At 40.8% G+C, this 23,940-nt stretch overlaps 1 protein-coding gene across 5 annotated transcripts in view; it reads right to left on the bottom strand.

Moving 5' to 3' along the window:
• Nucleotides 1-4,069: 4,069 nt before the first annotated feature.
• Npr3 (natriuretic peptide receptor 3) overlaps nt 4,070-23,940 on the bottom strand; it is a 65,782-nt gene continuing 45,911 nt past the window's right edge. For 4 of the 5 annotated variants that reach the window (XM_063258044.1, XM_023565267.2, XM_063258042.1 and 1 more), the window contains exons 4-8: nt 19,790-19,925; nt 14,046-14,140; nt 11,932-12,067; nt 10,359-10,446; nt 4,070-9,508 (exon numbers count right to left, since the gene is read on the bottom strand). In XM_063258044.1, coding sequence (XP_063114114.1) covers nt 9,397-9,508; nt 10,359-10,446; nt 11,932-12,067; nt 14,046-14,140; nt 19,790-19,925 — 567 coding nt within the window. In that variant the 3' untranslated portion in view covers nt 4,070-9,396. The remainder of the gene's footprint in view (nt 9,509-10,358; nt 10,447-11,931; nt 12,068-14,045; nt 14,141-19,789; nt 19,926-23,940) is intronic. The other variant, XM_063258041.1, reaches the window with a different exon arrangement.

Raw genomic sequence — 23,940 nt, 5'->3', positions numbered from 1 at the left:
CCCTGCATGTCCACCCAATTAGCTGTGCACTCAGTTTACAAGTCCCAAAAATAAATTGATGAAGAAAACCGAGTGTGAGGACATTTGGAAGTGTAGGAATCTGGTCAAGCTGAAGAGCATTCACCCCATCCAAAGACATTCTAATTCCACTTTTTTCTAAACAACGACTGCCCAACAAAATACATCTGCAGCCCCCCAATTCATTAACCTTAGAATAATAAAGGCCCACAAATAAAATAGAGCTAATTGGAGGTTAGGACAAACGGGAAGATTAGAGAGGAATTAGGATTCAGAGTTCAGGTGAAGGACAGACTGACTTAATTAGAAGACAAAAGTTTTCCAGACAGAAAGCACAGTGGGAATGATAAGGCAAAGGTAATACAGGGAATGTCTTGTGAGTGAGAAAGAAATCAATTCAAGTAAGTCAAGTTCAACACTATTACCGAAAAGAACGCTGAATAGAACCCGAGGGGTGTAGTCCTGTGAACACCGGGAACAGCATGTGGAATTTGATTTGTAGGGAGTCGCTCTAGGTTACTAAGCAAGAGAGTAACATTGTCACGTTGTGGCACGCATTTTAGAAAGTGTGATGCAGCAGTTATGTGAGAAATAAGTAAAAGGGAAGATTTGCAAGCTTGCTTCCTAGTCATGATAGAGAAAGCTGATGGAGATCTGGTGGAACAGAAGTAAAAGTGTAGAGGAGGGGAAGAAAGGGAGTCTGGTTGGATATGAAGGGAGAGAGGTTACTGGCAGAAAACCGGAAGTGACCCTGTCTATTTTTAGGCAGTTCGGTAGAGGTACTGTCTGCAGCCGGCAGCTTGACTTTATGTTTTTTTTTTTTTTAATTTTTATGTTTAATGAAAGCATAAATTACATGTTTTACATAGCAGAAAATTATTGCAGAAATAAAAGTTTTAGTTTTCCAGGATCCTCAGCAAAACCTCTTACTAAACAGTGAGAAAGTTAAGCCAAACCCTACTGAACAATTTATATTGGTATTGCTGATTCCTATTATGAGAATATTAAATTTTTATTTTCATGATAGATTTTAATTTGTAAAATTTTCCTTGCATAGCAAGAGAAGCTTTGGGATTCTGGAGCCCTTATTCTGACTTCTGGCTCTTAAATAAATGAAACTTTAGCCAAGGCTATAGCTCTGCAGTACAGGTCCTGCCTGGCAGGCATGAGGCCCTGAGTTCAATTCCCAATACCAAAAAGAAACTTCAAAATGTCAAGAGTAATACTGAAAAACAATGTAGTTATATTTCACAATGGCTTTAATTGTGATTATCATTAGATGACTATAATGACCCAAAGGACACATTATCTTCATAATATCAGGACTATCAGGAGATATTCTTTATTGATAAAGAGCAACGTGACTTTAAATCACCACTGGGCCACCTAGAGGCTCTGAGATCTTCAACAAGTTACTTAATGTCTCTGTACCTCAGTTTACCCACCTCTAAGATGAAGAGGAAAATCATAGTCCTACCTCTTAAGACTGTTATGAGAATTAAATAAACAAACATATTTAAGGTGTTTAGTCTGATCTAGGCCTGGAGAAATTTCGATAGTATCACCAAATTGAAATGGCACACGCGCTATGCTCATCGTTTTTCTTCTGAATAAAATGTTGAGAATAGTCCTAAAGTGGAGTAGCATGTGGTTAAGATACTAGGTGGCAAGTTCTATTTCAATAGGGTCTCTTGCCAGATGTTTGCCTGAAAGCATTAAATACCCTGCCATCCAAGACATTCCTCCTGGGGGTGGGGGTGGGGTCCATTCCTGCACAGCTGGCCCTCCTTGACTACTCTACAGAGTGCTCTATGCACCTGGAGAGCATCTGGAAGGAGTGAGCAAGCCCTAAATGCAACCTCACGCTGAACTGTCAGAAGCCCTCCTGGAAGAACAGTGTCCTCTCTGTCCTGGTCTCCTGGGCTGCTAGGCCTGGGAAGCAAAGGCCTCTAGGAGTGCCAGGAACCATGCGGCCTTGGTTCCAGAGAGGTTACTCTGATGTGGCCTTCTCCACCAGCCTGATGACACCTGATCTCTCCTCACCCATTGCAGCAGCAGAGGAAATAAAAATCCCTTTTGTCTACACCGGGAAATGCACCACTCACTAACACCCTTAATGAGGTGCTTCACTTGGGTCACAACTCCAGCACACTCATGGAAGACTTAGTCTGAGCACCGTCAGGGTGGCAAAGCTGTTCTTCAGGACACATGAAAGTCCTCTCTGTCATGAGGAAGCAGGTTCTGCTATAAACAACTAGAGCTGCCCAGTGGGTAAAATCTGGGGAGCGAGCTGCAGGGCCATCTCTGCCAGGTGGAGAGCTCAGGAGGGAGCAGAAGGCAGTGAGTGACCTGTGGGCACAATGTTGCTCTCCACCCAGAGCGGGGAAAAAACAAATCAAACAAATCGGAAGGAAATTTATCTGGCCCTCTGACAGCTTGTGACCATCACTGCCTCCTTCTTAATCCTGTCCAGACCTTTTCCAAGGAATCTGCACACAAAAAGGGATCTCTTATCTCTCACCTCACTCTCCAACAGACCAAAGTTACTTCCCACCAAAAAATTGAAATCAGTGGTGGAGGAGGGTTCTGATTTTCAATGGCAGGGACTCTTATTGTCTTGAAAGACCTCAAATTCCACCCGCTATGGGGTGTTTGTCCCCTTGTCCAATGAGACAGGCAAGTATATTAACAATTCTATGGAGTGTTTCACAAAGTACCAGGCAGCATTTTAGATCTGAAGTCTTCACAGCAACCAGGGAAGACTAGCATTATCCTCATTTTCACACAAGTTCTCAGTGCTACAAAATTGAGAGCCAGACTACAAACCCCAGGAGGCTGGCTCCAGAGTGTCCCCATCTATAAAACAAAAATGACAACTAGCATGAAGAGTGAATGGTAAGCTAGCACAAAGTATATAGCACAGCCTTCCCCCTGCCCACCCACTGTTTATCTTCCTCCCCTCCTCTTCTCAAGAGCTTCAGCAGCTAAGGATCATGAGGCCTGCAAAAGGAATTCTTTTTCTTGGCTCTGGTTCTATGCTAATAGGTGGTTAAGTAAATTTTAAAAGACACTAACAATAGTAATTGCTATGTAAGTCAACACCAGAAACCCATGTTTGGAGCTCCCTAGGGCTCCTCCATGGGGTATGGCTCAGGAGGCATCACAATCGTGGGGCCTCATTGGTCTGTGAGATTTGGGATACACGTGAAGATCAGAGGGAACTGCAGTGGTAGGGATAGATAGAAAGATTCCAGGAGCCCATGGCTCCAAAGGGGATATGGGAAAGGAGTGGGAATATTTGTTTCCAAGAGAGGGTTTCCTGACTCGACCCTTTACTGCTGACAAACTTTCCCACATTGTCCCTCACCCTCAAACAGCACCATTCAGCAGACTCTCCTCACACCGGTGTCTGGGGTGAGAGGCATCTGGTGTAGGCAAGGGATCTCACAACAGCTGCTGCAGCATGAGTGGAACAGTGCTCCAACCATGGGAATCACTATGTGCTTTGGTTTGGCTTGGTTTGGTTTTGGGTTTGGGTTTTCTTGTTCTATTTTGTTTGTTTGTTTTTATAGATACTATGTGATTTTTAAGGTTAAAAGAAATCATGAGTAATTTGACAGGGCCATCCAGTATGACTTCAGATGCTGGAAGCTGGACCCTCTGCCTAACGTTCAGGATCCTAGGCAGTTCCTATATGTGACAAAATGGACTTAGAATCTCCTGAAAGTGGGCAAGAGACAGAACAACACAAGTCAGTGAGGCCAACCAGTATTCTCAAATTGTAGAGACCTAAGAAAGTGGATACTATTCATGAAGATTTATTCCATCACCTGCCAATTCAAAGTTTGTCCCTTATTTTAATAATATATTATTTTCTTAATTCTGGGTTTGTTGGGCAGAAATTCTTGAGTCTTTTCATAGGTACTCTTCAAACATTATAATACACCATTTCCACTACTGATCTTTTACTTAAATTAACCCTATAAGAAAGTCCTCAGAGAACATGAATACAAGTTATGTATATATGGGTTAAATTACAAACATGAAAAGATTTCTGTGGGATGTATTTTTTAATGAGAACACATTGTTATAGTCAGAATAGGTGGCATTCTTGCATAATAGAAACATTTATAAGAATACATACACATTTATATCCAAACACCAAATAAAGTAGATATTTTAAATGCACCAGAAATAAAATACATTATACAAAACAGAGGTTATATCCACAGTCATTAATTCTTAATTTCTACACAGAACAACAATAAATTAAATCACATTATATGCAGATAGTTCTACTTACATTAGAATCATAAACTGTATGTAGCTTGTGCAGCTTTTACTTTGACTTCTCTATTGGACTCATGATAAGTTTGCATTGCTTGGCAGTCCTATATTTAAATTAACAATGAGTACTAAGGCTCAGAAGACAAGCACACAGCCTTTATCCTCCACAATGTCTATCCTGTGTCCTCTTGGTTTCAGTTATGCACAGGGAACAAAGCTCTAACTCCCAGGACCCCACACAAAGGTCCACAAATTCACACCCTCTTTGTGCTGTTGAGGGGCATTTCATTGCTGTCTTATAAGATACATGACATTGAACATTTTCAGATCTTCACATTGAACAACAAATAAGACAAAGCCCATTTCAAAATCCAGACTTCCTTTTCTTAGTTTTCTTTGTCCACTAATAATTATTTTTGTAACAGCAACATCAAACTGGTAGTTTATGTTATGAATAAACATGTGATAAGTGACCTTTGTTCCTTATGCATAGAAATTTAGGCCTTTAAATCTTTGAAGTGCAGCAACACAACATGTTTGATATCTCTTAATTCTATTTGTTCAGAAGTTTCCATGAAGAACCCTCCCACACCTGACACATCAAAGAACTGTTAAAACGTATGGATTTTTAATGCTGAGTCTCAGCTCTCAACAAAAGCTTTCATAGTATTTGAAGTAGCTTAAAGTGTGAATGTCAACAGCCTCCGCTGGCTTAGAAAGCTTTGCCTTTGGTATGAATTAACATTAGTGGTTAATGAGAAGTTTGAAAGATGAATCAAGATATACAGTGGACAGGTACAAATTCCCTATGGTGAATGTGATCATTATGTATATCTCAAATGTACCAATAAAATTAACTGAAAAATCAAAGAAATTTGAACAAACTCCAACCCAGCAATAACTTTTGAAAGTTATTTTAATTCTGCACTTTAGCAATGGCGTATACGTTCAAGAGACATTTATGAAATCTGTGTGCTGAAAACCAAAGCCAGACTTGTTGAAGGAGATACACATCACCGTCCCCAGGGCTGTGTGGCCACGTTAGTGTAGGGGCTCTGACGGCCTTTTTCTTCCAGCCATCACTATTTTACCTATTTTTCCTCTGAGGAAGTATAGAGACCTTCTCATAAGTTCCCACCTTCCTGGGCAAGATGCTGACACACCCTTGGAGTCATGATGGCTGCCAGGTGGGGTTGGGTGAGGAAAGAGGGGAAAGACAAAAGAAACCTGCAAAGATACCCTTCCCCATTTCCTTTGGGGGGTCAAAAGATTCTTCCTGTGGGCGTGTCCCAACCTTCCTGCTGAGTCTTGATGTTGAAGAGGGACTAAATTGTTACTATTATTATTTAGTTCTAAAGACCAACTGAAAAAAAAAAAAAAACTGGTCCCTCTGAACACCACCATTTGATTCTCTCGCTGCTTCCACTCTGCCCCTAAAATATATCCTGTGTTTTTAGACAGTTTTAGTTTTTTCCACTGAACAAGAAATTCGACTCATTACCAACTTCCTATGAAGGCTTGAACCACAGGGTGTAACTAAACAAAATCCATGACACATAGATCAAGGGGCCTAATTTTGGTTGGCGTTTGCCTTTATGACTGTGTCCATTTGGGATGTGAGTTCTTTATGTCCCAAGAAACATAGGCACTTGTTCCTTAGAGTTTATAAACACTCCCTTAATACCAACGGCACAATATTCTGTTGGGTCTCCTAAAGAGACTTCAGCAAATAGCCAGCATACGTTCATTTACAAGAAAGTGCCGATGCCATTAGAACCTACTTCCAAATCCATCACTGTTTGTCTAAGGTCTACATTGGTTTTCACTGCCCTCAAAATCAGTCCCACCAGAAGAAAAAATAATAAGTTAGGGTCAAAGAAGGCACATGTACCTTGAGTAAGTAGATGGCCCTGGGAACCTGTGAATGGGAGAAGTGACATGGTATTCCAAAGCAGAAGTCTGAACCTCAGGGAGAGGAGAAAAGAAGGTGTTTATTCTCTTTCCCTATGTTTCTCTTCTCCCTCCATTAAATATAGCTTCTGAAATGTAAAGAACTACTATAAGGCCTGAGGAATCATGACTGTGGTTCAAAAAAAGACAAGTTGATAGTTCTTCAGAGAAATGCAGGGTTATTCCTCATAAAACCTGTGATTCCACTGTGGGGAGAGATCATTCCCTATATAAGTTATCATGCAGGACAAGATTTTATTTGGGATTTCCTCCCACCTGCCAAAATCTACATCAGTAATAAATCCTGTACTTATTCCCAACACCAAAAAGTATATACTCATGTGGATCTATATGAATGTGAGCATATGACAAATCAATTGATAAAATATCCACTTAGAATTCTGAACATCCTGATTTTCAGAGCATGATTTAAGAACCTACCCGCTATGTACCTTAGCATGTGACTACTGGAAGAGTGTGAATGAACAGTTGTCAAAGATGTTGTTTAGCAATTAGGAACTTAAGTCTGAAAATATAATCTTGAGATCTTAATCCAGGGCAACATTGAGCCAAACTTCTACACTCCTAGCAAAAGTTTCCCAATTTAATGGTGTTTTCCAAATTCAATAAAGCATTGGTAACCCATGTAAAGATTTCAAGGGAAACAAAAGAGACAGTAAAAATGTAAATAAGCAATCAACCTTAAGAACACTAGAGATTGCTTCAAAAATAGAAGAAAATGACATTTGCATGACAAAAATCTCGTGATTTGTGCTGCCATTTATACAGACTAAATTCTCTCTTTAAAATCTTATCTAGGGATATAATACTAAATTTATAACTATTTCTCTATCTAAGGTAGAAATAAAAGATATTTGCTCTAAAAATGTTGGCATTAATGAGCTACTATGTAAATTCTAGAAAGGTCGGAAATGTTTATACCAAAGATTACAATCAGGAAGAGTGTTTTTCACCCTGTAAAAAAACCACATGGGCTTGAAATGCAATTTCTTATCAACACAAAATAATAGGGAGTTCATATCACTAAAATATATTAGAAAACATCATGAAATAATAAAAAGAGAGAGAAATAATCTCTCTGATTCACATAAGATGGAACCAATTCTTCCCACTGTTTTTTTCATTTTAAGGAAAGCAAATACTTTACTTTACTGGATTTTACTTTTAAAACTCTCTCCCACATCAGAATTTCTGGAGTTTGCCTTCTTTTTTTCTATCATTGCTTGAATTCAGCATGATTTTTCTTTGCAAACAGGATGGGGAACTACAAGGTAGTTGTTTCTGTTGATCATAGGTAATTATTTTACCATGTCTTCCCAGAGGCCTGCATTCCACTTTCTAAAGAAGCAGAAAACAAACCTCACATACAAATAGTCTGTTCAGTGGGGCCGAAGCATGAGTAACAGATGTAGTCTCCTCTAGTGAGGGAGGCAAGCAAGGCCAAGGCCCTGAACCTGGTCCTTCCCTTGACTCAGAACACTAGAAACTGTCACCTCCATTGAACTATGACTTCCATCACTGCCGAGGAATTGCTTAAGCACCCCAGTTTCCCTCCCTATTTATGACCTTTTAAGGTATGAGGATGGCTTTTATTGCTATTTTATTGCTGAAAATGTTATCAAGGAAAGACCCTCATGACATATTACACAATGACACACTCATGGGACAGTCTCCATTCCTTTCTTTACTATCTAGTTCCTCTACAAATGATAAGCAAAGATGCCAACCTGAGTTTAAGCCTCTGTGCATAGTAGTGGATGCCAAGTAGACATCCAGCAAATACTTATCCAACTGCAAAATTCCTTGCAACCACACCAAACCCACCATTAACACAGGCAACTGGTGGGTGACTACAGAGCTCTGTGGAGTTGAATGAAAGGGGATACAGTGGAAATTTAGATTCCTCTTTTGACCAAAGTCATCACTGTGAATGCTGGTGAGCATTATGTATGCATTTTTTAAATTTATCATTTCTGTGCCTGCTGTCAAATTTTCACTATTAAGTTGCTCTTGAGAGAAACAATCTATCTCTTTTCATAAAACTTTGCAGAACACTAATAACTTTTCATTCCTCATCTTGTAACTCATCGTTTGATCAGAACTGGAAGGACTATAAACCTAAAGCAATTTGCATTTAGCACAGTTAAAAATGTAAAAGCAGCTTAAATTGATGTAATCCTATAGTTTATAATCTGAACACCTTTACAGAGCTTCTGTAATTAAAGCACTAATTGGTATTTGGCTCCAGCCAAAGAGAAGTGGGAAATGGGTAAAAGAGAAGCATCATTCATCATCACTTGCTTGTTGTACATTTTATCCATGCTTTTAAAATGTAAGTGAAATTTTCAAAGTGAAAAAAAAAGACACATTTTCTGATACCAACATGTAAGATTAAAATACTTAAAAGTAAAATGTTAGTGTGAATTCGGGCTTCTTTTTACATCAGAAACAGAAACATGTCAAACTTGTTTTTCTTACATGAATCCTCCAATCTCACTAATATTTACATTTTTCAGAGTAACTTTTATGAGACACTGAAAAAAAGACAGAGAGGTTCCTTCCTTGAGATAGGAAATCAGACCTGAGTGCAGACTCTGGACAGAGCGCTTCCCAACCACAAAGTTGCCCACCAGCTCCTGAGAACAATGCCAATCTCCAACACTGGGATTTTTCTTAATATTTTCTCCTTATCGGGTGTCAAATTCTTTCCAAGAGAATTCTTTAACTCTACTTGTTAAAATGATTTTATTCTAACTACAAAGCATTTCATTTAAGAAAACCACATTTTTTTATATCCTTGTGTGGAATGCCCCCCAAAAGCCACAAAGATAAGGAGACATCTGATTCTTTAAATATAAATCTAATTATATACCCTCAAGCACTACAAATATTGAACACAATAACATTATATCCTATATTTGTTTGACATGACATGAAAGGCTGGGAGGCAGATGGTGATTAATAATAGTTCCTGAGCTTCTAAAGAAATATTAAAATAAAATGACTAACTGCTTTAAAGAATGAATTCTTCAATAACACCCCTTCTGTTTCATCGAAGACTTTTATCCCATCTATCTCCTTAAGGAATCTCAAGCAGGAAAAAAAAAAAAGAGCCTTCTTTTAAGCCACGGAAAAGTGAGATCTGATGGAATCTTCCCGCAACTCTCGATGTTTTCCAACATTGCTTTCTTCTTGTTGGTTTCTCCTCTCAATGGTTATTCTGTATTTCTTCCTGGGTAAAGGGAAAGTGAACGTAGTAATAAAACCTCAATTGGCTACAAAATACTATGGCTTCTCTTACAAAGAGTGCCCTCAAGGGACATCTGGGTTTGGTTTGATAAATGAGAAGTGACAGAATATGAAACCCTGGTCAGAGATTAAAGTAGTGTGCCCCAAGGCATTATGTTCTTATTCAAGGAAGAAAATTGGCATGCTTTCTGAAATGCCATAGAACAAGTCCTCCCCTTCTTCCCTGGGTGCCTTTGGGTTAAGTCTCATCTATTCTGCCCCCAAAGCTCTGCCTGCCTCCCAGGATAGGTCCTAGATAAAGATCAGATGAAGTGTACTGTGAGAACAGGAATACGATTGTTCCCGGAAAGGATCACATATACCCAGAGTTACATTCCATGCAAAAATGCACAACCCTTGAGTCTGATGACTTACAAATAAGCCACAAACTCAACCAGCAAACATTACAAAAGAATGGACCACCCTCACAGTGGGGAACAATCAGAACTTTGAACATTCACACATATTACAATCTTACAAGCCTTGGGGCTTAGCTCTAGTGCTAAGCATGCAAGACGCATAGCACAGATCAGCCTGGAAACAGGGGACACTCTCCTAGACTGTCCTCCTCAGTTCTCTGGCCCATAGATGGTACAACAGAAACCCATGACCCAGTACTCATTGTGTGAACCCACTGACCCACAAACCGGAGGTCATACCACAAGAATGGCTTAACTCTCCCAACTACCATGCTTCTTGGTTAAAAGATATGGTCAGATTACAAGGAACATTGTGCACAAACAAGCAACCAAAGCAGAAAAGAGAGTAATTTTAACTGTGTAAATGATCCCCACCTGAAAAAGTAAAATGCCATTAGCAAGCCAGCTCCTAGTAAGGCCCCCACGACAATTCCCGTCACTGCCGATTCTTCTAGGCCACCTGCTTAAAAAAGAAACAGATAATCAGGGTTCATTTGAGGAAATAAGTAAAAACACCTCAGGTTTCATTTATTGGAATGTGTCTCTCAGTCTCTCACTGGAAACAAAAAGAATGTTTTAAGGACATCTTGCATTCTTTTGCTTTTTCTTTACTTTCTTGCCTAGTGCCTAATGTAAAGTTTAAGAAAAACTTTTCAAAAATTACTGAACACAGTGCTACAGGAGAGTGAACAGAACAAAAATAGAAACAGATTGAGAGAGATTTGAGCAAAACTGGGAAGTAAAGGTTCCAGATGTATTTACAGTCTTTTGAATTTATAATCAAAGATAAGAACTGGATTGACCAAGGCACTGACCCAGCACTTCTGATGTTTACAGATGGATGGTGACACTTCTAAGTGCTAGATTTGGTGAAAACTCATTGGGTCAGTATTCATTTTTAGATGTTCTCTCACTAAAGCCAGAGTTCCATGTCAAAATGCCCTACATAGCTTTCTGAAAATTGGAATAACAACTTGAAACAATCATGTTCAGTGTCCCAGTTATACAAAAATGAAAAATAGCTAGCTTTGCATACAAAGAGTTTTGGATATGACCTCCAGTGTATTAACTCATTTGCTTCTTGAAGCAAGGTTTATAAATTGTGTATGTTTATTTTATTTTATTTTATTTTATTTTATTTTGCTTTATATATGGGGAAACTCAAGCTTACATAGTTGAAGGAAATCTCTTACTGTCACAAAACTAGCAAAGAATAAGATGGAATTTCAAATCCAGACCAAATAACTCCAGAGATTATATCCTCACCATACATCCTCTGTATAATCATTGCATGAATATAAATATTTCATAGTTTGAAAAATGGTGTCAAAATATAGTGAGCATATATGTATTCATCTAACAAGACCAACTAGCCTGAAAAATCAATATTCACTTAGCTCTTTCACAATGATTCACAAAAATACTTCTCTAAAGTAGTGATTTCTAATAAATTTTCTATTTGTGAGTTATAAGAACACTCCTCTGTTTATGAAGAGGCTCTTCATAAATAATCCACTCATTTACCAATCTGCAAATTTTCAGGCATTTGAATCTGAATATTTAGAGGGATAACTATAAAATTTAGAAACAGAATGAGATGTCTATAAGACATGAATATGTGAGTAATGTATGTAATTAATCATTTGCTGTTTCCCTAAAAAAAAAAAAAAAACTAAGAGATTATAACAAGTGATATAAAAGTAGGTAGAAGTTGTCTACCATTTTGGATGAGAATTGAGTGGAAGAAAGACCTGGAAATCACTAAGAAAAGCAGAAGCCAGTTTGTGAATAATTTCCATGAGTTTTATCACGCTAAAAAAAAAAAAAAAGAAGAAAGAAAGAAAAGAAAAAGAAATCAGGACTTCCAGGGCATGAGAACCCAGAAAACAGGTCTGTGAGCCTCACACAGAATGAGGAAACACTGAGCAAATTATATCTCTGAGCTTACATGATTTGCAGGGAGAGCTGTTGCTGTGCTCCGCGATTCTGGTTTCATCTATTCGCAGCTTCAGAGGGCCCCAAGGATATTTAACATTTGGTCGCATTTCAAAACGACCTTCTTTTCCAAAGTAATCGCCAATAACCTACAGAAAGGCAAAAAACAAAGTTACAAAAGGAAAGGCCTAAGACACCTGCTTCCACAGGAGGCCCAAAGCTCACAGCCTGGCTGGGCTACTCCCCGAAATGAGCCTGATGGCAGCAGGCTGCTCTAGGTCCCCAGGAAACCAGACGGCCACCTTCCTCAGCTCACTTCCTCCAGGAAGTGAGGGCAAGTGCTTCGGAAGAGCCGGGGCCTTGTGTACGCCTCTCCTGCACAGACTGACTGGGTGGCTGAGGACCTGGTCAGTCAAGATCCAAAGTCACTGATGCTGCAGCCACGGTGGGCATGTGTGAGGGAGAAACATCAGGCAACATGGTCACCCTCAGAGGGTGTGGATGTGGCAAAGCAGGCCGCCACCCAAAGTCTGCCCCTACTGGAGACTCTGTTGTCCCTAATTTTTTTTTTTTTTTTTTTTTTTAAGTATGGGGATTGAATTAACCCAAGGTGTTCACACTGAGTTGCATTCCCAGCCTCTTATTTTATTTTATTTTGTCTTGGTTTATTTTATTTTATTTTATTTTTTGAGACAGGCTCTTGATAAATTCCCCAGGTGAAATTTGAACTTGCAATCCTCCTGCCTCAGCCTCCAAAGTGTTGAGATTACAGGTATGCACCACCACACCTAACTCCCTAAATATTCTTTAGTGTACTATCTGGCGGGAAGAGAGAATTTTTTTTCTCCTATGTAAACACTTTTGAAAGTCAAGATTTTTTATTTCTTATCTTCCCATAAGACAGTGCCCCATCCATCTGCTACACAGCAGCCCACACAGCCAGCCATTTATTTGTAAGGCCCAGATAGCCATCAGGGATCTATGAAGAAGAGCCAGCTCCTACCGAATATCCAGGTGAATATACACTCCTTCCTCCCCCCTCGAAAATCACTACTCTTATGGTTCAGTTTCGGGCCTCAGATTCTGGCCAAGACTTTCAATCAGCTGCCTGAGCCTGGGTCTGGGGGCCTCCCCTCTCTTCTGATCAAGAGGCTCTCACAGTCTATGTTGGGTTGTAATAACAGAAGAGTCCTAGCTCCTTATCAAAATATAATAATCACTGGCATGCGCTGAGCTCTTACCCAGGGCCTCACACACCTTCCTGATGGCAAGCTCACAAAGCGCTATTACTTCCCACGCTTCCATTGGGGAAAGTGGACACGGAGGAGTCCCAGGCTATTGACAGAGTAAGACTATCACTGGGGAAAAGAGAACAGGACACGCCTGCTGCCCTAGCCCCTCCTACAAAAGCCAGGCACACCTGAACAGAGAGGAAAACAGCAAGTCCCCTATTCCACAGCCACAAAAGGTGACAGGAGCAGTGGTCCTGGGCATGAGCCACCCAGGAAACACAGAGGAAGGGGCATTATTTGCTAAAACACTGAATATCTTCATAATTCTTATGGGCATCTTATCAGTTAAGGTCTGTATAGTACTTTGCTAGGTTTCATGCTATCTAGTCCTAGTCATGTGAGGAAGACGCTGTGAATTCCACGTATTGCTCAGAAAACCAGAGCAGAGTTCACACCCCCATAAGCATCAGAGACTGAACTCTGCATCCAGGTCTTTTTTTTCTCTTCACAATGGCTATCCTGGAAGCACACTGTCTTTAAAACATTACCACATGCAGAGTTTATAATCAACTAGAAGCGGGGGGGGGGGGACCCCCAAATTCAAGGGGATTTGAATGAAATGCAAATGAGTTTCATTGTACCTCTTTCTCCCAGTGTCCCTATAGTACAGGACGCCTGTGATTCTTGACCACTTGAAAGTCAGGGTTCCTCAGTGAGTATAAACATGGAACCACTTCCTGACTGTCCCCCAGGCCCTCCACCAACAGTAAGCTGTCCTCAGTTGGCACCCCAGGTTTTCCACTTGTTTTATTTGAAGGCTATTCTGAAGATGGCCTACTAGACATCAGGACAAAGACACTCTTAGTGTCACCTTTCAGAAGCCTCCTTCGCTCACCTCCTGGGTGCCTGCTTCTGCGTCAGTCATGGCGATCACAGAGAAGTCCCCGTATCGGTCTCCATTGGCGTCTATGGATACCTGCCCAGCAATACCTGTAGTACCAGAGGTGAAGAGCTCCAAGTTAGTCACTAAAAGTATCTGTCTGCCAAGAAAAAAAAATGAATTACAGGATTTTTTAAAACAAACTTATACCACAGGGAATCTCATCAGATTTTGAGCATTTTCATTGGCATTTAGAAAGACATTGTAATTTCCTCTGTGTCAGCATTCCTAAATTCTTAACATTTCTCAATTTAAAAATAAAAAGAAACAGCAAAGTATGATTTTTCTCTGGGAAACTTAGTTTTTAAAAAAAGGATTAAGGCTAATCCTGAAAGCAGCATGCTTATTCCAGAGTGTTGCACGAATTTTTCTTAAAAATGACAGACTGAGAAGTAGCGTTGTCCCATCATGAGTACACATCATCACTGGGTGAATATTATAAAAAGAAAATCAGTCCAGGCCCGGGACATGTTGAGCACGCTTTTACAAGGCTGTGTCAGCACACAGCATAGCACAGGGCCTGCTTCGAGGTTCCCCAGAGCCAAGACCTAAAGAGGAGCTGTCCTTTTCCAGCCCTGTCCAGCTTACTCATTATCTACCCAGATATATCGGGAAAATGATGAGCTATTAATTCATTGCAACAGCTGAAATCAAGATGAACTGAACACAGTCTCTGTTGAAGAGGGAGGAAGCCTGGGCCTGGGGTTTGGCCATTGCACACTGGAATGAGCTTGCCAGCATTGAATTCCAGCTGTGACACCCCCACCTCTGTGACCTTGGGCAAGATACTTAGTCCTTTGTGCCTTAGTCACCACAACTGTAAAACAGAAATAACAGTATGTCCCCTACCAAAAGGCCAGGGGGATGATTATATGAGATAAAACAGGTAAAGTACTTCTAAAACATATTTAAGAGAAGTTAGTTGGGTTTTTGTTTGTTTGTTTGTTTGTTTTTAGTTAGTTGGTTTTTATTACTACACAGTGAACATCCCTAATCCAAAGTGCTTGGGATGAGAAGTGGCTCAGATTTCAGATCTTGGACACATATATTGAGGTAGCTTGGAGTTGAGATCAAACACAAAATTCATTTGTTTCACACACAGAGCTCCAAGGCAATTTTATATAATATTTCAAGTAATTTTGTACATGTAAAAAGCTTTCATGGTGAGGATTTTTTCATTTGTGTTGTCAAAGTTTCTAATTTTGGAGCATCTTAAGTTTCAGCTTTTTCAGTTTCGTTCAATCTGTGTTCACTTTATAATTACTATTATTATGGTAATAATGTATTTGACATTAGGCAGAGGACCTCTGATTAGTGCAGTGAGCGGGAGAATCCAGGGAACTCAGTAAAAGAGAAGGAAATTTATAGGTACATTGTTGGAAATCTGTAATTTGGACAAGCCAGAAAGGTTGGTCTGGTTGTATTTCCAAAAGCACAGAGGTAAAAAGAAAAGACCCAGAGGAACTGTGAGGTTCCTGGGGAAACGGCCCACGTGTATGAAGGGGTGCAGAGGTACATGAGGCTGGGTAGCCCGAGCCTAGAGGACCCTTAGTACCTACTTGCTTCCGCCAGCAATGAGGCTTAGAGTAGCTACTCAATAAAAGCAACCACATACCATTGGCTGATACTAAGTGCATCACATAACAGTCACAGAATGCACATTAACAGTCACATTCTAATTAACTGAAGCTATTTGTTTTCTTTGTGGGAGAGTTCAGTGCAATTCCCAATTGATTTTTCTATTGATTTTGTTCTCTTCAGAAGTGCTGAGTCCCCTACTAAAATGAATGTCTGGGGGAAAGCATCCCAAGGGAAAGTTCCATCCTCTAGTGTGGTCTGGAGAGGGCAGGTGTTTGGGTTTACTATCCGCTGGGCTGTGGTTTGCAGGCCCACTGGTTTTTCCAAACTTTGGTCTACTTTGCTGGAAACAGAATGGAGCTGCCATTCAACTTGATTTTTTTGTCCTTTTAATAGAGACTGGTTATAAAGCTTACACCTACCTCAAACTTGTGCTGTATATCTTTGACAGTTTGTCAAATTTGAAGTGATAAATATATATTTTAAATACACACATTAAATATAAAGAGAAAGAGGTAGACATTTAGATATTATATATCAGCTATCCAAAACCATTTGTTATTCTGTTCAAAGAGGTATCTATAATTGTGTGTCCTGTTCAGTGTGTGGCAGAATATTTTATAAGAAAAGGTATCCCTAGTAATCCAAGACCTCATGACACCTTAACGTTATAACAATTTTGCCAAGAAATGGGGTGAGAAGCTAGGGTGACTGATTAGCAAAGTGAGACTTCACCTGAGAGTATCAGACATAGGTGAGACTGTCAGGCTGCCTGCAGAATTTTCCTGCACCTAAGTGATGAGACTTCCCGCCCCCGTTTCCATTTGCCCATAGTGGAGAGCAAGGTCTGAGCCACAGCCCTATTTACCTTGTCACTCTGACCTCTCACATGGAGGAAACTCCCAGACCATTTATTGAAAGTCTTGAGACATGATCACAGGTTTCATAGCAATAAAATCCAAATTTGTCAAATAACATCCAGGGTATTTTTCCCCTGACAGCTTAATGGTCACTTACAGCGACCCTTAAAATTAAAATTGTTTTTAACTGTAGGATGGTGAGGGCTTTTCTTCCTAAAGATATCCTAAGGGTCTTTTTAGGCTTACCCTCAGATAGACTATCATTTAGTAAATAAAATGGGCTCTCCAAAACATTTAAACCCAAACCTACCTTAGCTTCAATTATCTTTATCTTTACTGTATATGGACAAATGAGATCCTAATTTTAGGCAGAAGCATACAGTTGGCTTCTTGCAGGTTCACTGCAAGTGCCGTGCAGAACAGACCCTAGGATGAAAGTGCCAAGGTAGCCTGTGGGAAAATTTTGCCCATGGCTGGGCTCTACACAAAGCTACCTTCCAGCCATTGTGAGTACCTGCCCTTCCCTTAACCTCGCTCCAGGTGCCCTCCAGCACCCCCAACTCTGGCTCCTGTCCTTCTGTCAGAAGACCAAGGACAAACGACCACACCATGTTGTGAGTAATAGCTAAAAGTGGGATGTGGCCGACCAAGGTTGTGTCCCCACACACAGCTTCTCAGTATACTGTGCACAACTTCTGGGAAACTTGACCTTGTCCTAATATGCCCCCCAAGTTACCCTACTTAGTTCCTGCTCCTTAGCTGAAGCAGTCAAAGGAAAGAAAATCACCTCTGAGGCTCTATCCCCCACATCTTACTTACTATCTATCTGCAGTAAAAGAGAGGTCACTCTAGTTTTTGAGTATGGCATGGAATCCACTAAAAATAAAGAGAAATGAAATCGACCAACAGCCCCCACAGCTACAGCCCAGACAGCCCTAGCTGGGGCTTCACTGCGCTTTCCAAACACCGAGGACAAGTGGAGGCATCGCAGTGGCTGGAAGCCAGACTGGGCTCGCTCTTGACACGAAACCTTTCATCCACTCCAATCCATGAAAGGGCTCAAAGAAAGAGTAAGCAAGAGGCAGCACAGAAAGAGTGTTTGTCAGCCACCAACTAGCCCAGCCTCACCAAACAAGGGAAGAAAGAAGCTCAGCAGACAGTGATTACAAGTCAGCGGCTAGGATGCTGGTCCCTATTCCGGGTTAATGGCTCTCAAAGATGCCCACCAGCTTTCTCCAAAGCACTCCAACATGTCACCAGAAATCCTCATGAGACTCTCTAGTCTTTTAGATGGAGTTCAGTGCCCTAGCAAGGCTTCCCTCTAGGTTCACAGGCTCTGGCCTCTCTATCTCTCCAGCTTTGATTCCTGTCACTCTGCCCTTATACTTATATCAAATATAGTCCCCGGCTCCATGGAAGGCGCGACAAGTTTCCACCAGAGGTGTTCAGGCTCTGGGGAATGGCGGTGCTCTCTCCTAAACATCTCTGTAACTCTTCCCACACCCTCAGGTCTCTATCCAGGGGCCACTCAGATGTTTCTGAGTACTCTAAATCGGCAGTCCCATTCCTCCCCGCCCATCACTCTTTTTTCTCACCTCCCTATTCTGCTTTATTTTATATTCTCTGAAATGGCAAATCTACTTGTTTACTGCCTGGCCCACCAACTTGCATGTAAGCTGAACTGGTTTCAGGGAATAGCTTTAGTTCACCACTGAATCCTCAGTTCCTTGAACAGTGCCTGGCACATAATAGGTGCTCAATAAATACATGAATGAATGAATGAATGAATAGAAAGTTGATGTTTGCCAGGCAACAGGAATCAGCTCACTTTCTTAGTGAGTCTCTTGTTAGTTCTGAGCGCTGGTAAGGGGACAGGAAACAAGTCCAGACTCCTTATCAAATGCATAAAGCAAAGAAAGTCAGAGGAAGGCCTGAAATTACTCTTGTACACATTGTGGGCAAAAAAAATTTCCAGACTTTTCTGGAAAAGATTTGCAATATCCACTACACTTTAAAAAGCACTAATTTACTTTGGGCCAAGAAATTCCATGACTAGAAAAGTTCCCTGTTGGAAATATTCACAAAACTCGCCAAAAGGTGCAAAAGGTTCATGACAGCATACTGAATAATACCAAAAGTTAGAAACAACTGAAGCATCCACCATTTGAAGGGGGTTAAAGAAATTCTTGAATAGCCATATGGTGGACCAGTAGGTAACTCCCATGGTAAGTGTTCAGACAGAAAATTCTCTTAATTGATGACATACAAGTTAAAAACCTAAAATGAAAAATGGCATTCACAGTATGACCCTTTTATATAAAAGCTCTATATAAGATATTAATATGCCTACATGCCTGCAGAGGCATAAAATATTTTTAACAGGGTCAGATAGAAAATTGTTAATAGTGATAATGTTGGGGGAAGAAGACTAAAATGCAAAGAAAAGCCTTCATTTTTCATTTGTTACACTTTTATACTGCTTTAATTTTCTACCCAAGGATAGTCTTGCCAGATGTGTTAGCACACATCTGCAATCTTAATATTTGGGAGGCTGAGGCAGAAGGATCACCAGGAGTTCAAGGCCAGACTGGACTGCATAGTGAGACCCTGTCTCAAAAAACAAAACAACAACCAACAAAAAAGTAGCCTTGTCTGTATAATTTTTAAATGTCAATAGAAGTTGCTTGAGCAATAAGATTATAGGCTGTTGTTGGTCTTATACTTCTTTGTTCTTAAGAAAGCAACCATAAACATGCATCATTTTAAAAGGGGGTGATGCCTGACAAGCACAAGGTACTAAGCTCAATTCCCAGTACAAAAAAATACAGGCAGTGAGAGCAGCAGGGCAAACCTAACCTGCTAACTGTCTTGAACCACCAGGTTTAACCATGCCAGAGAAAGTCTTCTGAGTTTCACAAAAACCAACATAGTCTGGCCAAAGGAATGCTTATCTGGAATTAACACTTTCTTTAAAGCCAGTCACAGATCTCTTCAGAAATTGATTGTTGCTGTGCATGAGGTTTGTGTTAAATGTAAATTTAAGAAGCACAGGGTTGTTAGCTAAATAATCAGAAGGAAACATTTCCTATGTCAGGGGGGCTTTACAACGCACATAAATTTGGTCTTCATTTATTATCTATCCCTTAAAAGTAGGAAAAGCAAGACCCTGGAAAGATTCGATAGCTTTATCAGAGGAAAACCACTACAGAAGAAGCAGCTCCATCAGCCACAGAGCTGTCATCCTGTGGTCTAAATCCCTACCTTCAAATGTCCTGTTCCAAGTCTGCTGGATAATCTTCCCTCCATCCCTCTTGCTGTAACCAGCTCTGAGAACTTCATGCAAAGCCAGGACGTAGAGAAGGATGGCATCGTGGAAGCCTTCAACAAACATGTTCACCTGAAAAGGAAACCCCAGTTGAGTGAATCTGAACAGCAAAACATTACTCATGTTCATGAGTTAAGAAGCAAGCACCAAGGTTCACAAGTGGTCTGAGAGGGCTGGCAGGGTGGGCAACTAACAAGCCATTGTTTTCTTGCAAAGGCTGAGTGAAGAAAACCTCTTCCCAGTTTGGGAACTTTGAGAACAGACAATATATTACAGAAGGCAAGAAAACTACATGCTGACCAGGTTAATTATTCCAGCTTTTTCCCATAGTTCCCTATGCAGAGATACCCTTCTTCCCCATGACTTTACTGCAAGTCAAGATAAATCTACCTCTGCCTCAAAGTCTTATCTGTCTTGAACATCCCCCATAATCTCTCCATTCCCTAAATGTAGAACACACTAAAAGGGAAGTGTCCATGCATTCCCACCCAATGATTGTCAAGCAGCCCATTAGCACACATGTGTTAAAATGCAAAGAAAAGTGGACACTGATTTTTGCCTGCTGGCTAGGCAAGTACTTAAATCCTCTCCAGTGTCAACAATAACATCTCTATTTCTCTTTCCACACCTCTGTCAACTCTAAAGACAGGAAGGGAAGACAGGCTTGTGCATTGGTACATCCCATTGGGCTTTGGCTTAGAAAGGTGGTCTTGCCTTACAGAAATATAGTTTCATTAACAGAAACACCACCAGAGTGAGCTAGGGAAAGTGGCTTAGTCACATAGACTTTCTTTCCCTTTCCTTCATCTTTATACAGACCATCAGAGTAGGGCCTGCTTTAAGAGGAGGTAACAAGAGTCACGTGACATGGGACCATAAATTGCTTGATACATCATGCCCAGCACAAAAGTGTTCAACAAACACAAGCCAAACAGCATTATGATCATTTTGACCATTTAGTCTATAGACTCTAGCATGTCACGTGCTGTGTTAGAGGTCTGTTCAGGATACAGAAAAAGAAAAGAAAGCAGTCAATACTATGAGTCAAAGAAAGATGGGCAAAAGAGGCTTTAAACACAATGGCAAAAGCTGAACTGAGTGTTGCAGAGATCTTGGGGAAAGGGGTGCCGAAAATACTCCATGGGCCATAGGCAGGGCCATGTGAGTGAAGACACATCATGATAGGCAGCTTCGTTAAGCGCTCCAAATGTTTTTCGAGCCTGTAGGAGGAGGGCAGGGCAGAGCCGAGCCACTGGGCAGAGAGCTAAGAAAACACAGGTTCTTTGGTACCAGCAGGCTCCTCTGTACTGAAGAACCCAGGCTATGGTCAGCAGGCACTTGATCACTTTGCTCCACTTTATAACTAGATAACAAGGATAGGTCCTAAAACCACATCTGAACACATTATAACCTCCACTGGACATGCAGTACACAAACCCAATCTTGGAATATTGAGTAATTTACCATCTCCATGTAAAAAATACAAAAATAAATCCACACCTTCCTGTTTCAGGGCACAGAAGATGCAAAGGCAGCAGAATGAGCTGGGCACTTATTTCCTGGGGCACTATCCTGAGGCTCTTGTGTGAGGCATGACCTTTGCCCTCTTAGAAATCCACCCTGTCCTCAGAGCCACGATTGACCTGTGATGCCTGGCTCCAATGCAGGCTCAAAGAAAGGCAGCTTGCACTGCTGTGATCCCTAAGGACAGTGGGTCCTGATCCTGTTACAGATGCAAATGTCTCAGATTTGTCAAACGCCAGTCCTGAAAAGCAGGTTAGAATATGGCTAAAGAACTAGGCCTCCTTTTCAGTTCTGCCACTTCCTAGCTGTGTTTCTGCACCAATTAAGCCTCAGTTTCCCTACCTGGTAAGTGACAAAAAGCTATCTCTCATTGATAGCAGTCAGACTTAAATGACTTGATAAATCTAAAAGACTTCTAACAGCATCTGATAGAATCCTCACCAACTGTTGCAATTGTCTAGAAGTAGATAATTATAAATGTAATTATTAGCTTTTAGTTCCTAACAGCAGCATTCAGAAAATAAGTGACAATTACAGGTATAATATATCTTGTTGACCCATTTTACTCTAGATGAAAACTAAGACTTCCCATTCTTGCTCTGATGCCCAGGCAGATCTCTTACTTCCCCATTGTGAAGATCACAATCCTGCCCAATATGATGGGCATAGCTCAAGCTGGTCAATCCTGCTGACCCCCAGAGAAAGCGGGGTAGGGGGAAATGTGCTAGTTCACATGAAAGCTCAGAGTTAGTTAGCTGGATCCACAGCTCAGTCATAGACCTGACACAGAACTTAATCATTCCAGTATTCAGTTTCCTCTTCTGCTAGCTAAGGGTTGAGAGCCAACTCCCACTCTAGAGTTTTTCTGGGGTTTAAATGAACTAACGCATGTAAAACGCCTGAGCAGTTCCTGGGACCAGAAAATCACCTAATAGAAATTGTGTCTTACTCTTAACTGTCAATCTTATTTCTCAGAGTTATTATTTTCTTAGACAAAGAATGATGTAGAAATAATGTCTACTAGTCAAGCATAATTTTCTGCATGCTAATTCAGTTTTCTGAAGGAATATGAAATTTTTACCTAGGCCATGAAGTCAGCACAGCTTGAGAAAGCCCACATGCTGATGAATTTTAATAAGTATATTTTAGCTTGTAATTCTCAAGCCACAATAATGTTTTTTCAAAAGATCTAACTCCTCACTGATAATTGTAACCACCTTGTTACAGAGAGAAGACATGGAATCAGAGTTGTGGAGTAGGGGGCTGCAGGTGCCTTAGAGGAACTCTAGTTTAATCCCTGCCATACCTAATGACCCAAAGTGACAACTCCCTCAGTCTTCCTGCACTCTGTTCTTGCACGTCATGTTCTGCAGCCCCTGGATCCTGGGGCACCTATGATGACCCTGGTAAAACGATCAAGTACAACATTTGGGGTCTCACTTGTTCACCTCTCTTCCTTCTCCTCTTGTCTCTTCTCAGAATCCTAACCCACAACCACCTGAAGCAGTGGCCATCCACGCCAGCACCACCCCCGTCTGGACCTTCCCCTTCCTGCCTCTTTGGTAGGTCTTCTACAATCCAGGATGGGAAGGATGATTAACTGACTAGTACTACTTTGTTTTAACAGGTGCCATGATAGAAGATGGCTCTGAACACATGCCCAGGTCTGAAACTCATTCCATTTTGATTTGCAAACATTTGTCTTCTTTTCTCTCAGAGTAGCTGAGTGTCTCCCTTTCTTACCAAAATTAGCATGAGAGCTGCTGGCTCTGAAGAGACTCACTGCCTCCCCACTGTGCTATGGAGGAAGTTTCAACACCTACCTCATAGGGTCTGGGTCAGAAAGCAAAACCCTAAGAGCATTTTTTCTGGAGGAGAACATTCTCACATTCGCATGTTTTTTAATAGGAGGAAAGCCCGTTAGCACATTGTAGATCCTGAAAATTGGAGGTGCAAATTAAGGGGGAGACAACCAGGAGGGAAAAAAACAGTATTAAGTTGTCTTAAGAGCACTTTCCACTGGACCTCTAAGCTGAAAAGATCCAGGTCATCTGTTCTTTGCTTCTGGACTGAATAGCACTTAAACCTCAAAGTCCTGAATGGACACAGATTGTGCTGTTGCAAGCAGTCACAGAAACTAGGATCCCTCCATCTAAAACACTTGTCAAGTATTTAGCAACCTTTTTAGCTGGAAAGTCATTCCTTACTAGCCCTAAGTCTTAATTAATTCCCAAGTGCAGCCATGCTTCTGCTAGACGCTAAACAAACTGAATTAAAATAAGAATGCTTTTCAATTTGTACTAGACAGCTTTTCAATATATACCACAACTCCATATGGGCACATGGATAGGCTGGGTCCGTGGAAATCATCACATGGACCCCCGTCAATGCTCAAATAGCACATGAAAGCTACATTTCCTAATTCACTTCTTCAAAGACCTCTATCATGGAAGAAATAGTTTTTTTTTATTTTTAACTAAGCATAAAGAGTTAGCATTCCTGACATGATTCCTATTTGTGACAATAAATAGCATCTTTCTCACTGCTCTCTGGGAAAGCAAAC

The sequence above is a fragment of the Cavia porcellus genome, unplaced genomic scaffold, assembly GCF_034190915.1.
Source record: "Cavia porcellus strain 051 isolate PalLab524CR breed Dunkin Hartley unplaced genomic scaffold, mCavPor4.1 scaffold_11, whole genome shotgun sequence".
NCBI lineage: Eukaryota > Metazoa > Chordata > Mammalia > Rodentia > Caviidae > Cavia > Cavia porcellus.
This window is presented reverse-complemented; position numbering and strand designations above follow the sequence as displayed.